Genomic DNA, 17,092 nt, shown 5'->3' with positions numbered 1-17,092 from the left:
GAACAAGTCTCTTTGCTAAAGGTCATATAACAAGTATCCTTGCTAAAGGTCATATAACAAGTCTCCTTGCTAAAGGTCATATAACAAGTCTCCTTGCTAAAGGTCATAGAACAAGTCTCTTTGCTAAAGGTTATAGAACAAGTCTCCTTGCTAAAAGTCACAGAACAAGTCTCTTTGCTAAAGGTTATAGAACAAGTCTCTTTGCTAAAGGTCATAGAACAAGTCTCCTTGCTAAAGGTCACAGAACAAGTCTCCTTGCTAAAGGTCACAGAACAAGTCTCCTTGCTAAAGGTCACAGAACAAGTCTCTTTGCTAAAGATCATAGAACAAGTCTCCTTGCTAAAGATCATAGAACAAGTCTCCTTGCTAAAGGTCATATAACAAGACTCCTTGCTAAAGGTCATGGAACAAGTCTCCTTGCTAAAGGTCACAGAACAAGGCTCCTTGCTAAAGGTCACAGAACAAGTCTCCTTGCTAAAGGTCACAGAACAAGTCTCCTTGCTAAATAGAACAAGTCTCTTTGCTAAAGGTCATTGAACAATTCTCCTTGCTAAAGTTCACAGAACAAGTCTCTTTGCTAAAGATCATAGAACAAGTCTCCTTGCTAAAGATCATAGAACAAGTCTCCTTGCTAAAGGTCATATAACAAGACTCCTTGCTAAAGGTCATGGAACAAGTCTCCTTGCTAAAGCTCACAGAACAAGTCTCCTTGCTAAAGGAGATAGAACAAGTCTCCTTGCTAAAGGTCACAGAACAAGACTCCTTGCTCATTTTGTTGACAGCCTTTTACTATTTGCAATTTCCTCCTGCTTTGTATCGCTTTGCATTGCTACGGTTTCTAAAAATAAAGAGATATAAAAACCTTCCCCCATGCTGGAGTACCGTGCCATACTGTTAACTACAAGGTCTCACCTTAATTGTGGATTATGTACAGAAAGAAACAGCATGGAGAGGATTTAGAGAGAGGAGGAGAGGAGAGAGTGAGTGTCAGGGCCCTGCAGGCAGCCGCAGAGATGTGGAAACAGTGAACAACGCTGGCGCAGACTGCTGCTTTCATCATCTGGGAGATGATCTGTGGGTTCATGTCACAACAAGCAGAGATCAAACCTGAATTTGACACAACAAACTTGTCACTACTTCTGGTGTGTTAGGCTTACTAATGAACAATAAAATATAAATCAAATGATTTCTCTTTTTTTCTCCCCCCCCGGGGAGATTACATAAGGTCCACAAACATCTGGTAAAGTGGAAGAGAAGGAAGTCTACCAACCAGCCAGGTGCACTGCAATGGAGGCTAGTCTTCCAAAAAACATTTTTATTATAATTATCAAGAGTCTAGAAACATATCAAGAATGTATCAGATCTTGGCCAATGGCTACCACAAAAGAGTTGATCTTTTTATGAATTGATAGCAAAACAACACCGGATTCAAAACTTCAAATTTTTCAATTTAAATTACTATACAAAATTCTTGCAACTAATAGAATGTTCAAAATATGGGGGATACAATCTTCCCAGCTCTGCAGATTCTGCTGTGAGGAGGCAGAGTCATTAGATCATTTATTTTGGTATTGTCCATATGTAGCTCGTTTTTGGTCACAGGTCCAGGAATGGCTGAAGAATTGCAACATTTGCCTAGAACTAACGCACAGATAGCAATACGGGGTGATTTGAAAAGCCATAGTCAATCAATCAATAATATTATTATTATTTTAGCAAAAAAAAATGTTTACATTTACAATCCGTAGAAGCTATGAGAATAGAAAGGTTCAATTATTTTGTGAAGCACAACAGCACAGTTGAAAAATATATGGCAAATAGAAATCCAAAATGTATGATGTTGAGAGATAGATGGGAGAGGTTGAATGGAGCTGGAGGGTGGGACTGGATGATGTTGAGAGATAGATGGGAGAGGTTGAATGGAGCTGGAGGGTGGGACTGGATGATGTTGAGAGATAGATGGGAGAGGTTGAATGGAGCTGTAGGGTGGGACTGGATGATGTTGAGAGATAGATGGGAGAGGTTGAATGGAGCTGAAGGGTGGGACTGGATGATGTTGAGAGATAGATGGGAGAGGTTGAATGGAGCTGGAGGGTGGGACTGGATGATGTTGAGAGATAGATGGGAGAGGTTGAATGGAGCTGGAGGGTGGGACTGGATGATGTTGAGAGATAGATGGGAGAGGTTGAATGGAGCTGGAGGGTGGGACTGGATGATGTTGAGAGATAGATGGGAGAGGTTGAATGGAGCTGTAGGGTGGGACTGGATGATGTTGAGAGATAGATGGGAGAGGTTGAATGGAGCTGGAGGGTGGGACTGGATGATGTTGAGAGATAGATGGGAGAGGTTGAATGGAGCTGGAGGGTGGGACTGGATGATGTTGAGAGATAGATGGGAGAGGTTGAATGGAGCTGAAGGGTGGGACTGGATGATGTTGAGAGATAGATGGGAGAGGTTGAATGGAGCTGGAGGGTGGGACTGGATGATGTTGAGAGATAGATGGGAGAGGTTGAATGGAGCTGGAGGGTGGGACTGGATGATGTTGAGAGATAGATGGGAGAGGTTGAATGGAGCTGGAGGGGGGACTGGATGATGTTGAGAGATAGATGGGAGAGGTTGAATGGAGCTGGAGGGTGGGACTGGATGATGTTGAGAGATAGATGGGAGAGGTTGAATGGAGCTGTAGGGTGGGACTGGATGATGTTGAGAGATAGATGGGAGAGGTTGAATGGAGCTGAAGGGTGGGACTGGATGATGTTGAGAGATAGATGGGAGAGGTTGAATGGAGCTGTAGGGTGGGACTGGATGATGTTGAGAGATAGATGGGAGAGGTTGAATGGAGCTGGAGGGTGGGACTGGATGATGTTGAGAGATAGATGGGAGAGGTTGAATGGAGCTGGAGGGTGGGACTGGATGATGTTGAGAGACAGATGGGAGGGGTTGAATGGAGCTGGATGGGGGACTGGATGATGTTGAGAGACAGATGGGAGGGGTTGAATGGAGCTGGAGGGACTGGATGGTGTTAAGAGATAGATGGGAGAGGTTGAATGGAGCTGGAGGGGGGACTGGATGGTGTTGAGAGACAGATGGGAGGGGTTGAATGGAGCTGAAGGGACTGGATGGTGTTAAGAGACAGATGGGAGAGGTTGAATGGAGCTGGAGGGACTGGATGGTGTTAAGAGATAGATGGGAGAGGTTGAATTGAGCTGGAGGGACTGGATGATGTTGAGAGACAGATGGGAGGGGTTGAATGGAGCTGAAGGGACTGGATGATGTTAAGAGATAGATGGGAGAGGTTGAATGGAGCTGGAGGGGGGACTGGATGGTGTTGAGAGACAGATGGGAGGGGTTGAATGGAGCTGGAGGGGGGAGTGGATGATGTTGAGAGATAGATGGGAGAGGTTGAATGGAGCTGGAGGGTGGGACTAATAGCAAGATAAAACATGTAGAACACACGGGTCTGTAAAATGTATATAGGTTCAGAACTTTTGTGAAATAGCACAGTTACAAATAGAAATCAAACTGGATGGACATCAGAAATAGAGGAAGAACTAAAAACAAACTAAATATAACTATTGGAAAATAGACTGTGTCTGTAAAATGTGTATAAGATGTATAAATTGAAGGTAAAAGCCGAAGTGTTTATTAGTTTACTCCAATTGGGGGATCGGTGGTAGGGTTTGCGGGGAATAATAATAAAGGTATATATATATTTTTTTAAGTATGTATGTCTATAAAGGTATGTGTATGTATATATGTGTATATGTATGCACGCGTGTATGGATATATATATTTACCCCAAAAATATATGGAAGATTGGAAATGATGCAGACAATTACATTGATGGAAGCAACATTCTTTCCGCAATATTAAGCTGATCCACTACTTAAACAATTTTTTTAAAGAGTTTATCTACAAACAATGAACCTGTGGTGAAGCAATGCCAGAGAAGCGATGCCACCTGGTGCACCAGTACATACAGTACATTGGGAAAGCATTCAGACCCCTTGACTTATTCCACATTTTGTTACGTTATTCTAAAATTGATTAAAGATTTTTTTCCCTCGTAAATCTACACAAAATACCCCATAACGACAAAACGAAAACAGGTTTTTACAAATGTTTGCCAATTTATTGAAAATAAAAAACAGAAATACCTTATTTACATAAGTATTCAGACCCTTTTCTATGAGACTCAAAATTGTGCTCAGGTGCATCCTGTTTCCATTGATCATCATTGAGATGTTTCTACAACTTTGGAGTCAGTGGTAAATTCAATTGATTGTGCAGTGTTTTCCTTTCTGTTTTCCATGAGTTTAACTACATACAACTCCAGCTCCTGTGGAAAGTACCTGGATGTGCGTATGTTCTTCAGCTTTAGTAAATTCAATTCATTGGACATGATTTGGAAAGGCACACACCTGTCTATATAAAGTCCCACACTTGACAGTGCATGTCAGAGCAAAAACCAAGCCATGAGGTCAAAGGAATTGTCCGTAGACCTCCGAGACAGGATTGTGTCAAAGCACAGATCTTCCTTTTTCTCACCAATTTTGTGGTATCCAATTGGTAGTTGGTCTCATCACTGCAACTCCCGTACGGACTCGGGAGAGGCGAAGGTCGAAAGCCATGCGTCCTCCAAAACACAACCCAAGCCGTACTGCTTCTTGACACAATGCCCACTTAACCCAGAAGCCAGCGCACCAATGTGCCAGAGGAAACACCTGTACACCTGGCGCCGTGCCAGCGTGCACTGCATATGGCCCACCACAGGATTTGCTAGTGCACGATGGGACAAGGGCATACCAAACTCTCCACTAACCTGGACGACGGGTCTCCCGGTCGCTGCCAGGTGTGACAGAGCCTGGACTCGAACCCAGAATCTCTAGTGGCACAGATGGCACTGCGTTGCCTTAGACCACTGCGCCACTTGGGAGGCTACAAAAACGTTTCTACAGCATTGAAGGTCCCCAAGAACACAGTGGCCTCCATCACTCTTAAATGGAAAAAGTTTGGAACCACCAAGACTCTTCCTAGAGCTGGCTGCCCAGCCAAACTGAACAATCGGGGGAGAAGGGCCTTGGTCAGGGAGGTGACCAGGAATCCGATGGTCACTCTGACAGAGCTCTAGAGTTCATCTGTGGGGATGGGAGAACCTTCCAAAAGAACAACCATCTCTGCAGCACTCCACCAATCAGGCCTTTATGGTAGAGTGGCCAGACGGAAGGAAGCCACTCCTCAGTAAAAGGCACATGACAGTCCGCTTGGAGTTTGCCAAAAGTCACCTAAAGGACTCTCAGACCATGAGAAACAAAATTCTCTGGTCTGATGAAACCAAAATTGAACTCTTTGGCCTGAATGCCAAGCGTTGCGTCTCGAGGAAACCTGGCTTGGTGGTGGCATGGTGGTGGCAGCATCATGCTGTGGGGATGTTTTTCACCGGGAAGGGACTAGGAGACTAGTTAGGATTGAGGGAAAGATGAACGGAGCAAAGTACAGATAGATCCTTGATGAAAACCTGCTTCAGAGCACTCATGACTTCAGGCTGGCGCAAAGGCTCACCTTCCAACAGGACAATGACCCTAAGCAAACAGCCAAGACAATGCAGGAGTGGCTTCGGGACAAGTCTCTGAATGTCCTTGATTGGCCCAGCCAGAGCCCGGACTTGAACCCGAGCAAAGATCTCTGGAGAGACCTGAAAATAGCTGTGCAGCGACGCTCCCCATCCAACCTGACAGAGCTTGAGAGGATCTGCAGAGAAGAATGGGAGAAACTCCCCAAATACAGGTGTGCCAAGCTTGTAGTGTCATACCCAAGAAGACTCGAGCTGTAATCACTGTCAAAGGTGCTTCAATGCCAAAGGTGCTTCAACAAAGTACTGAGTAAAGGGTCTGAATACTTATGTAAAAGTGATATTTAAGTTTTTTATGTTTAATACATTTGGCAAAATTTATAAACACCTGTTTTTGCGTTGTAATTATGAGGCATTGTGTATATATTGATGAGGGAAAAAAACAATTTAATACATTTTAGTAGAAGGCTGTAACGTAACAAAATGTGGAAAAAGTCAAGGGGTCTGAATACGTTCTGAATGCACTGTACGTACTGTATCTGGGTGAATAGTGAAGACACCCTATGTCTAGGGCCACATAATGGCATGACCAGGGAAAACTCTGGACCTTGCTGGGCTTGGCTGACCAGCAAAACCTCCTAGCCATACAGTAGTTCTGACCCAGAACCCATGTGTTGAACAGAGAGGTGAAGAAGTGGGCAGACAGACTGCTGTTGGACAGTGAGTGTTCAACCCAGCCCAGCCCAGTGTTTAAGTGTTACTGTGTTGACACATAGGGATGAAGCTGTCTGACAAATAACTGCCAGTCAGACCAAGCAGGAGAAGAGAGGAAAAGAGAGGAGAGGAGGGGAGAGGAGAAAAGCCTCCCTTCCCTCTCTCTCCCTCCTTCTCCTCCCTCCCTCTTAAATATGATGACTATGATAACTCTTATTGAACAGAGAAAAATATTTCCCTCTCTCAATCCCACACATGTTCCATAAACAAAGATACAAGAGTACATATTGTTAAGCCCTGCCTAGCAATATGTCTGGAAAGGAGAATAACTTTGGGTGAGCAGCATTTTGCAATCACGGTCAGTTAGAGTTCCCTCTGTGGGAAACATAGCTCTGCTCTGCTCTGGATCTGTCTTTATGAGGACTAATCTGAATGGCTGGCAAGAGATGGTGAAGTGCCAGAGGCATGATGAATTTGCTCTGATGGAGGGAACGGAGAGAGAGAGAGAGAGAGAGCGCAGTCAGAGCATAGAGAGAGAAAGATATAGAAAGTAGAGAGAGGGGGGAGAGGTAAAGAGAGTACAGAGATAAAGAGAGAGAGAGAGAGAGAGTACCGCCTGCTTTCTCCCTAAACTCTCAATGTGGGGGACTCAATTCTCTCGACAGCTAGCAGCCGGGCAACAGCGCCAGCGAACAATTTATTTACATGCCCTGTTATCCCGCGCCCAGCATCACACCTCTCTCTGACTGACTATACCTATTTAATCTGTTTCCACTAACTTACTGTGGGGTGATAGAATGACTGAGTGACTCATTGTGAGCTTACAGAACAGGGCCCTGGCCGCTGAGCGAAAATTTAGGTAAAATAAACTTCCGGAGGACCTATCATCCTATCCTCTCTTCCTTTCTGTCGCTACAAGACCAAGGTATTTGCCTAGGGAGCAGCAAGAGGAACTGCCCCTCCCTACCTTCAGGCTATGCTCAAACCCTTCACCACAACCCGAGGACTCCATTCTGCCACCTCTGGTCTCTTGGCCCTCCCACCCTTAAGGGAGGTCAGCTCCCAGTCCAAGCTCTTCTCTGTCCTGGCACACCAATGGTGGAACCATCTTCCCCCTGGAGCTAGGACAGCAGATCATCCCATCTTTTGAAAACATCTGAAACCCTACCTCTTCAAAGATTATTTGAAATAATCCCACAGCACTCCTCTCAGCCTCTCTCTGTCTTCCTATCTCTCTCTCTCTCTCTCTCTCTCTCTCTCTCTCTCTCTCTCTATCTATACAGAGTTTTAGTCTTGCTCCGTTCATTGAGTTGGTTTCGTAAGCAGCACTAGGCCGGGCTAACAAGTATCAAAGGACATCAACAACTATGTAAACTCTGAAAATGATCTTGGTGATTTAAATAAGCAATGTTTTAAATCACTTAATGTCCTCAATGAATGGGTTAAATAAGACTTCAAACTTACTGGGGAAATTTGGACATGAATTGGGCATCAACTACGGCCTCCTCCACTGATTCCTCCATGCAGAAAGGGTGTAGGGTTTTAATTTCCCTACAAAGATAGATACAGTAGGGCTGATCAGTTTAAAACATTCAGTGAATGAGCCGGTGGATAAATAGCATGTGTAAACTGTACACTAACAATGACTTCCAAGGAAGGATCTGTAAATACAATGTATATGTTAATAATAACTATGTAAGTACATATTAGTTAAACATAAAAGTGTATGTATTGCTGACCTTAAAGTTGCACTATGCAGACATCCCTCCGCCATTTCCTGGTTGCTAAAATTATAATAGTTTGCCTAATTTCTGTAATAGTGTACCATTGTACCATCTAAACTGCTGTGAAATATATTTTTCATAACCAAAAATATTGTATTTTCATCTGTTAATTAAGTTTTTTATTCCACCCCTATTTAACTATTTAACCAGGTAGGCTAATTGAGAACAAGTTGTCATTTACAACTGCGACCTGGACAAGATAAAGCAAAAACAGTGCGACACAAACAACAACACAGAGTTACACATGGGATAGACAAACATACAGTCAATAACACAATAAATATATATATATATATATATATATATATATATATATATATATATATATATATATATATATATATATATATATATATATATATATATATATATACAGTGTGTGTAAATGAGGTAAGATAAGGGAAGTAGGGCAATAAATAGGCCATAGTGGCGAAATAATGATAATTTAGCAATTAACACTAGATGTGCAGAAGAAGAATGTGCAAGTAGAGATACTGGGGTGCAAAGGAGCGAAAAAATAAATAACAGTATGGGGATGAGGTAGTTGGATGGTCTATTTACAGATGGGCTATGGTGCAGGTGCAGTGATTGGTGAGCTGCTCTGACAGCTGGTGCTTAAAGCTAGTGAGGGAGAAATGGGTCTCCAGCTTCAGTGATATTTGCAATCTGTTTGAAGCTGATGTACAAAACCGAAAGTAAAAGATGCAAAAACGTCTTCTAACATATCTACTGCATCTTAGACTTGAGTTCAATAAGAATGAGAGACCTATAACTGGTATTTCTATGTGAATTTGGTCGGGTCATCCAAACACATAATGCAGCTTTAGGCATCTCATTCTGTTCCAGTCCAACTGCTCAAAAAATATCACACATTATAGCCTCACGTTGTCACCCAGGTACAATTTAAAAAGTCCACAGATACATATTCATTGCTGGAATAAAGCCTGTTCAGTTCCTCTCTGGACCACTCAAGGTTTGCCTCCCCCTCTCTACCTCTCCTGAAGAGATCCTGGGGTTAGGAAGACAGGACTGAACCCTATGTTTCAGTAACGTGTGTGTGTGTGTGTGTGTGTGTGTGTGTGTGTGTGTGTGTGTGTGTGTGTGTGTGTGTGTGTGTTGATAAATTTACCACAGACAGCCCTACAGTATACATGTACTTTGCCTTTCAGAATAATCAACAGCCCAACTATATCAACTGCCATGCTATTCTGTACGTATTTCTATACATCTTAAAGTTCGCCCCCCTCTTCTACCCTTCATTACATTCCAATACTTTTCTTTACCTTTTTTCTAAAAATATGAACAAAGATTTTTCCTATTTTTGTATGCGTTTTTAAATGAAGTCAAACTTAATTTTCAACCAGACAGCTTATCAAATGTTTCTTGCAAAGCAGGCCATAAATATGAATGAGTCCTCCGCTCAGACGTGAAAGGGCCGGCTGTGCATCGTATTTCTCCGCTAAGAAAGGAGGTTTATCACAAATAAAAACCATGAGTCATTTTTCACAAAAATAATTGCCCTGCATATGGTGTTATTTCCTGTGTAATGATTGGCTGTCTGAGGCTAATGTTGCCAACTAGACAGTGAAAGGAAAGCTGAGTGGGCTGGGCAGAGTTTGGCTGGGCTGGGAGCGGAATAGGGAGGGATTGGCTGGGAGGGGCTGGGACGAGAGGCTGTGCTAGGAGGGGGAAGGGTGGGATGATCTTTAATGGGCTGGGAGGAGGGGCTGGGATGAGGGGCTGGGATGGGCTAGGGTTGGCTGCGTTGGGGTTGGCTGGGCTGGGAGGGGCTGGGAAGGGCTGAGAGGTGCTGGGAGGGGCTGGGAAGGATGGAGAGGGGCTGGGAAGGGCTGAGAGGTGTTGGGGGGGCTGGGAAGGGCTGAGAGGGGCTGGGAAGGGCTGAGAGGGGCTGGGACAGACTGAGATGGACTGGGGTGAGATGGGCTGGGGTGAGATGGACTGGGGTTGGCTGTGATGGGCTGGGTTGCCTCCACACACATCAGAGGGGTAACCTCAAAACTAACTGTGGCCACTCAGTTGGAAGGCTTTAAAGTAGAAAAACACTGCAAGCCATTATCCACCACAGTTCCCTTACTGTGGCTGGGGCCTGGTCTGGTCTGGTCTGGACACTATGTTACTGTAAGGTGAAAGTCAAAGAGCAGTTATGTTTGTGGTACATGGTCCTCGACATGGTCCTCGACATCCCTAGCTCTAAGAGCCATGGGGTTTCTGAACTCAAATTAGTAAAGACGTCAAACAAGGCAGGGTCTACTGTTTAGACGAGCACATTAAGAGGGGCGTTCAGCAAGCGCTGTTCAGCCATTTCAATCACAACACAGCAGCTAACCTCCTTTCAGAAGGAGACCCTGAACTAATATCATACTGACTGCTACATAGTTACAGCTATCCAATGGCTGTCTATGGCTGAATGACTGAATATTACAGTAATGTTTGTAGTGACTGTAAATCTATGTCCACATATTTTCCAATATGACTGTATTTTTACAGAACTTCTCAGCTCTCTTCTGTGAGGTGTTCCATGCCTGGGAAGGACCAGATAGTTGTTTTCCTGGAGGATCACTAACACCTATATCACTATACAGTAAATACTGCATCTCCCATAGGGACCCAGTCAGTATAACACTAGGGCTTCGTCCCAAATGGCAGCCTATTCCCTACATAGTGCACTACTTTTGACCAGAGGCCCTGGTCAAAAAAAAGCGCACCATAAAGGAAATAGGGTGCCATTTGGGACAATGTCTTAGACTAGGCCTTATAGCCTTTTCAGCTATAAGCTCTTTGCTCAGGTAGACTCAGTCAAATCAAATCAATTCATCACAGGCTTCATAAACAACAGGTTCAGACTAACAGTGAAATGATCACTTACTGTCCCTTTCCAACATTTATTTCCTTCTTAATGCATTCGGGCCAGTCAGTTGTGTTGTGACAAGGTAGGGGGGGTATACAGAAGATAGCCCTATTTGGTAAAATACCAAGTCCATATTATGGCAAGAAAAGCTCAAATAAGCAAAGAGAAAAGATAATCCATCATTACTTTAAGACATAAAGGCCAGTCAATACGGAACATTTCAAGAACTTAGAAAGTTTGAAAGTCGCAAAAACATCAAGTGCTATGATGAAACTGGCTCTCATGAAAAATAGCAACAATAAAGAAAACCCCTGGAATGAGTAGGTGTGTCCAAACCATATTTCCCTATATGTACTGTGTATATAAGGCTGTGGTCCATACGGTTCTCAACTTATAGGCTTTAAGAGATTTTCACGTTGTTTCTCCACAGCGACCCTTACTGGGAGACGCCTGCTAATGCCAGCTCCTGTTCTGTCTCTAGGCCCAAGACACTCCACCTTGGAGGAGGGCAACAACATACCTCATTGCCATGGTAATCCCCCTTACCTTCTCTGTCTTCCCTTCTTCCTTCTGGTCAGGGGCAGACCAGGCCACAGCTCAGATGCTGTACATACTGTTACTACTACCAGCTACCTCCCTCTCTGGTCTGGTTAGAGAGACAACATGGTTAACCAGCTTGTGTAAAAATCAACTTAACTCCACTTTACTGGCTGGAGGAGTAGAGGAAATCAACCAGTAATGAGTTGATGTGCAGGGGTATGAGGTAATTGAGGTGGATATGTACATATAACTATGAATTAAGTGACAGTAGCAGCAGTTTATGTGATGAGACAAAAAAGTTTGTGCAAAAAGGGTCAATGCAGATAGTCCTTGTAGCTATTTGGTTAACTATTTAACTAACTATTCAGCAGTCTTATGGCTTATGGGTAGAAGCTGTTCAGGGTCCTGTTGGTTCCAGACTTGGTGCATCGGTATCGTCTATGACTTGGTTGGCTGGAGTCTTTGACAATTTTTAGGGCCTTCCTCTGACACCACCTGGTATAGAGGTCAGGGATGACAGGGAGCTCGGTCCCAGTGATGCACTGTACATACTACCCTCTGCAGCGCCTTGCGGTCAGATACCAAGCAGTTGGAGAGAAAAGAGAGGAGAGATACAAGAGGAGAGTGAAGAGAGAGAAGAAAGGACATAAAATAGAGAAGGGACGAGAGGAGAGAGAGGAGAGAGAAAAGAGGAGAGAGAAAAGAGGAGAGAGAAAAGAGGAGAGAGAAAAGAGGAGAGAGAGGAGAGAAGATTGGAGAGAGGAGAGAGAGGGGAGAGAGGAGAGAGAGGAGAGTGAGGAGAGAGGAGAGAGAGAGGAAAGAGAAGAGAGAAAGAAATGGCAGGAGAAATGAGAGAGGAGACAGGAAAGAGACAAGATAATCATGAAAGTAAATGATGGAAAGGCAACACAGAAAGGACCAAGCCCATATTTTGACAAATAATGGTAGGAAAGAAGGAAATCAAAGTTTTGTTCTAATCACAATTAGTCTGAGTGTGGCCTTTTGTGACCATTTTGAGTTCAGTCTGTTGAATTGCCAATTTGTCCTTGATTTCAGATGGGGATCAGGAGTAGTGTGCGTTCGGCTGCTGCAGTGAGCAACAACCACATCCAGACAAAGGTCGCGTCCCAAATGGAACCCTATTCCCTATATAGTGCACTACATTTGACCAAAGTCCTATGGGCCCGAGTCAAAAGTAGTGCACTCAATAGGGAACAGGGTGACATTTGGGACACAAACAAAGTATCAAGTGATGGGCCCCAAAGCGTCCAAATCAGATGATTACAACGTGTGGCACCCAGAGGCCTCTCAGCAGAACCTTCATCACGCCTCCTGACCCCTATGATTTTCATTAGAGATATCCAGTTTGAAATAACAAGTGGAAGTAGGGTACACACACTGCTCTGTCGGTGCTTGTTTAATTTCCTGTTGGTTTGAAAGGTTCCTGAGGAAACAAGAGGTGTGATAAGTAAACTAGCTACCTCAGCAGACAGCTATCTGGTGACCTGGTCACTCTGGCTTTGTCCCAGATGGCACCCTATACCCTATATAATGCACTACTTTTGACCAGGACCAGAAGTAGTACACTACAGGGAATAGGCTTCCATTTGGGACACACACCTGGAAACAGTGCCCTGCTGTAAGTGTACACTCACTCTAGCTGCAGCAGTCATGTTTCATATACCCTTAATTTATGGTTGAAGGAGAAGATTTGCATCAGAACACAAACTCATTTTGGAAAATGACACCATCGTATCACCTTTTCAGTTTTTCCTAGCCTTCAACCATATCTTAGGAATCCAGGATTTGCTTCTGTAGCATATTACTCTTTCTGAGAGAGGGACTCAAATAAAGGCGCTTTGTGATGACAGTTGTGGAAAATATGTGTTGCCATATACTGTGGTGGTGGAGTAATCTATGTTGGCCACCATTTAAACAATACCAGTTATCCTCTATATAGTGCACTGCTTTTTACCAGTGCCCTATGGGCATTATATGGGCCCTGGTCAAAAGTAGTACAATATATAGGAATAGCCTAGGTTGCCATTTGGGACTCAGATTTTCCAGACCTGGTTGGAGGCATTTATCTGCCCAGTCAACCTGCTTATTAAATATATTTCAATAACCATTTCTGCACTAAAGCTGCAATTAATTTACAAAACAATGTTTTATCTTACTGTACTTCTAGTGTTTATAAATAAGATGCTAAAAGCAACTATATTGTTTATAAATAAGGTGATAAAAGCAACTATATTGTTTATAAATAAGGTGCTAAAAGCAACTATATTGTTTATAAATAAGGTGCTAAAAGCAACTATATTGTTTATAAATAAGGTGCTAAAAGCAACTATATTGTTTATAAATAAGGTGCTAAAAGCAACTATAGTGTTTATAAATAAGGTGCTAAAAGCAACTATATTGTTTATAAATAAGATGCTAAAAGCAACTATATTGTTTATAAATAAGGTGCTAAAAGCAACTATATTGTTTATAAATAAGGTGCTAAAAGCAACTATATTGTTTATAAATAAGGTGCTAAAAGCAACTATATTGTTTATAAATAAGATGCTAAAAGCAACTATATTGTTTATAAATAAGGTGCTAAAAGCAACTATATTGTTTATAAATAAGGTGCTAAAAGCAACTATATTGCAAAAATATGAATAAGTTAGTGTAACATGTATTGGGGTTAAAGCTAACTAAACTATGACAGTTCACAGCATGGTACATACAGTAAGTACTATACTCTACATGTGTCATGGTGGAATTGGCTATCAATATTTCAATAACTGAGTACAACGATGACATGGCCATGTTCAATATTCAACGACCCCAGAGCCCTCAGCCCTCTTCCCTCCCTTCATCATGCTGAGTTTTAATTTCCACGCCAGCCAAAACAACTATGAGAGTTAAACCTCCTGGAATTTCAGAGAAACCACTCATTACCACATCCAAATTGTTCTGTGGGCATGAAACGGACAAATGTATTAAACTGTCTCTCTGTGGCTGAGAGGAGGGAAATGAGCAGCAGTTCAAATGTAAATGTGCTGTAATTCACATACTAATTAGCTGCAAAGCAATAGAATTCGTGCTAGCATGTTAAATCTGCTACATGACAGTATCATTACAGTCCTTAAGTTAAACGTATTATGCAAATTAGCACTCATCCGTGCTCAACAAGACGGAGAAAGGAGACCAATAATTTATACACAAAGCACCTTTCAGGAGATATCTGTCACCTCAGCCATGGAGTTTTATGTTTATAGCTATACCTTGTTTACATGGTCTCTACAGGTCCACAAGCATTTCAACTAGAACTCTTCATTTCCAGAAACACACACTGTTCATTTAATGTTGCAATTCCCCCACGACTGCGGCAAGATGGGAAAATGGAAAAGGTCATATTTACACGGTACAGCACATTTTAATCTTCTGTTTTTAAAACATACTTTCCATTCTACAGCATAAACAGGATTGTCCTGTGTTCAGTTAAAATCTATTTTTAGAAACAGTGACTATGCAGAGAGAAAAGTGCTTGAAATGTTTAAGGGGCTGAAAACTCTTTCCTTTGAGGAGAGTGAGTGATTTGAATCTTTGCGAGAAGGCTAGATTCTAGAATCTAAATTGGGTGTCTATATACTTAGTGTACAAAACATTAAGAACACCTTCCTAATATTGAGTTGCGCCACCTTAATATTGAGTTGCGCCATCAGAACAGCCTCAATATGTCAGGGCATGGACTACAAGGTGTCGAGAGAATTCCACAGTGATGGCCCATGTTGTCTACAATGCTTCCCACAGTTGTGTCAAGTAGGCTGGATGTCCTTTGGGTGGTGGACCATCTTTGATACACACAGGAAACTGCAGGTTGTGAAAAACCCAGCAGCGTTGCAGTTCTTGACAAACTCAAACCAATGCACATGGCACCTACAACCAAACCCAGCAAAAAGGCACTTCAATCTTTTGTCTTGCCTATTCACCCTCTGAATGGCACATAGGCCCAGCCTTATCTCAGCCCACTGGTCACCATAGCAGCACCCAACCCTTAGCACGTGCTCCAGCAGGTGTATCTCACTGGTCACCCCCAAAGCCAATTCTTCCTTTGGCCACATCTCCTTCCAGTTCTCTGCTGCCATTGACTGGAACGAACTGCAAAAATCTCTGAAGCTAGAGACTCTTACCTCCCTCCCTAGCTTTAATCACCAGCTGTCAGAGCAACTCACAGATCACTGTACCTGCACATAGCTCATCTGTAAATAGCCCATCTATCTACCTACCTCATCCCCATACTGAATTTATTTAGTTATCTTGCGCCTTTGTAACCCAGTATCTCTACCTGCACATTCATCTTCTGCACATCTACCATTCCAGTGTTTTAATTGCTATATTGTAATTACTCCGCCACCATGGCCAATTTATTGCCTTACCTCTCTTATCCTACCTCATTTGCACATGCTGTATATAGATTTTTCTACTGTATTATTGACTGTATGTTTTGTTTATTCCATGTGTAATTCTGTGTTGTTGTATGTGTCGAACTGTTTTGCTTTATCTTGGCCAGGTCGCAGTTGTAAATGAGAACTTGTTCTCAACTAGCCTACCTGGATAAATAAAGGGAACTTGTTCTCAACTAGCCTACCTGGATAAATAAAGGGAACTTGTTCTCAACTAGCCTACCTGGTTAAATAAAGGGAACTTGTTCTCAACTAGCCTACCTGGATAAATAAAGGGAACTTGTTCTCAACTAGCCTACCTGGATAAATAAAGGGAACTTGTTCTCAACTAGCCTACCTGGATAAATAAAGGGAACTTGTTCTCAACTAGCCTACCTGGATAAATAAAGGGAACTTGTTCTCAACTAGCCTACCTGGTTAAATAAAGGGAACTTGTTCTCAACTAGCCTACCTGGATAAATAAAGGGAACTTGTTCTCAACTAGCCTACCTGGATAAATAAAGGGAACTTGTTCTCAACTAGCCTACCTGGATAAATAAAGGGAACTTGTTCTCAACTAGCCTACCTGGATAAATAAAGGGAACTTGTTCTCAACTAGCCTACCTGGTTAAATAAAGGGAACTTGTTCTCAACTAGCCTACCCGGATAAATAAAGGGAACTTGTTCTCAACTAGCCTACCTGGATAAATAAAGGGAACTTGTTCTCAACTAGCCTACCTGGATAAATAAAGGGAACTTGTTCTCAACTAGCCTACCTGGTTAAATAAAGGGAACTTGTTCTCAACTAGCCTACCTGGTTAAATAAAGGGAACTTGTTCTCAACTAGCCTACCTGGTTAAATAAAGGGAACTTGTTCTCAACTAGCCTACCTGGTTAAATAAAGGGAACTTGTTCTCAACTAGCCTACCTGGATAAATAAAGGGAACTTGTTCTCAACTAGCCTACCTGGATAAATAAAGGTGAAATAATAAAAAACTATTAAAAAACATACACAATCCATGTCTCAATTTTCTCAAGGCTTAAAATCTTTCTTTAACCTGTCTCCTCCCCTTCATCTACACTGATTAAAGTGGATTTAACAGGTGACATCAATACGGGATTAAGCTTTCACCTGGATTCACCTGGTCAGTTAAATAAAGGTTAAATAAATGAAATCAGC

General features: G+C 42.6%; 1 protein-coding gene across 1 annotated transcript in view; it reads right to left on the bottom strand.

Annotated features, from left to right (window-relative positions):
* The window catches only part of LOC139383444 (neuronal PAS domain-containing protein 3-like), a 394,236-nt gene that overhangs the window by 301,851 nt on the left and 75,293 nt on the right, over positions 1-17,092 (bottom strand). Inside the window, exon 2 of the mRNA XM_071127992.1 lies at positions 7,751-7,837. Within this exon, the coding sequence (XP_070984093.1) occupies positions 7,751-7,837 (87 nt within the window). The remainder of the gene's footprint in view (positions 1-7,750; positions 7,838-17,092) is intronic.

This window comes from Oncorhynchus clarkii, chromosome 25, assembly GCF_045791955.1.
Source record: "Oncorhynchus clarkii lewisi isolate Uvic-CL-2024 chromosome 25, UVic_Ocla_1.0, whole genome shotgun sequence".
In the NCBI taxonomy this organism is placed as follows: Eukaryota; Metazoa; Chordata; class Actinopteri; order Salmoniformes; family Salmonidae; genus Oncorhynchus; species Oncorhynchus clarkii.
The sequence above is the reverse complement of the archived record's forward strand: the minus strand, read 5'-3'. Positions and strand labels throughout refer to the sequence as shown.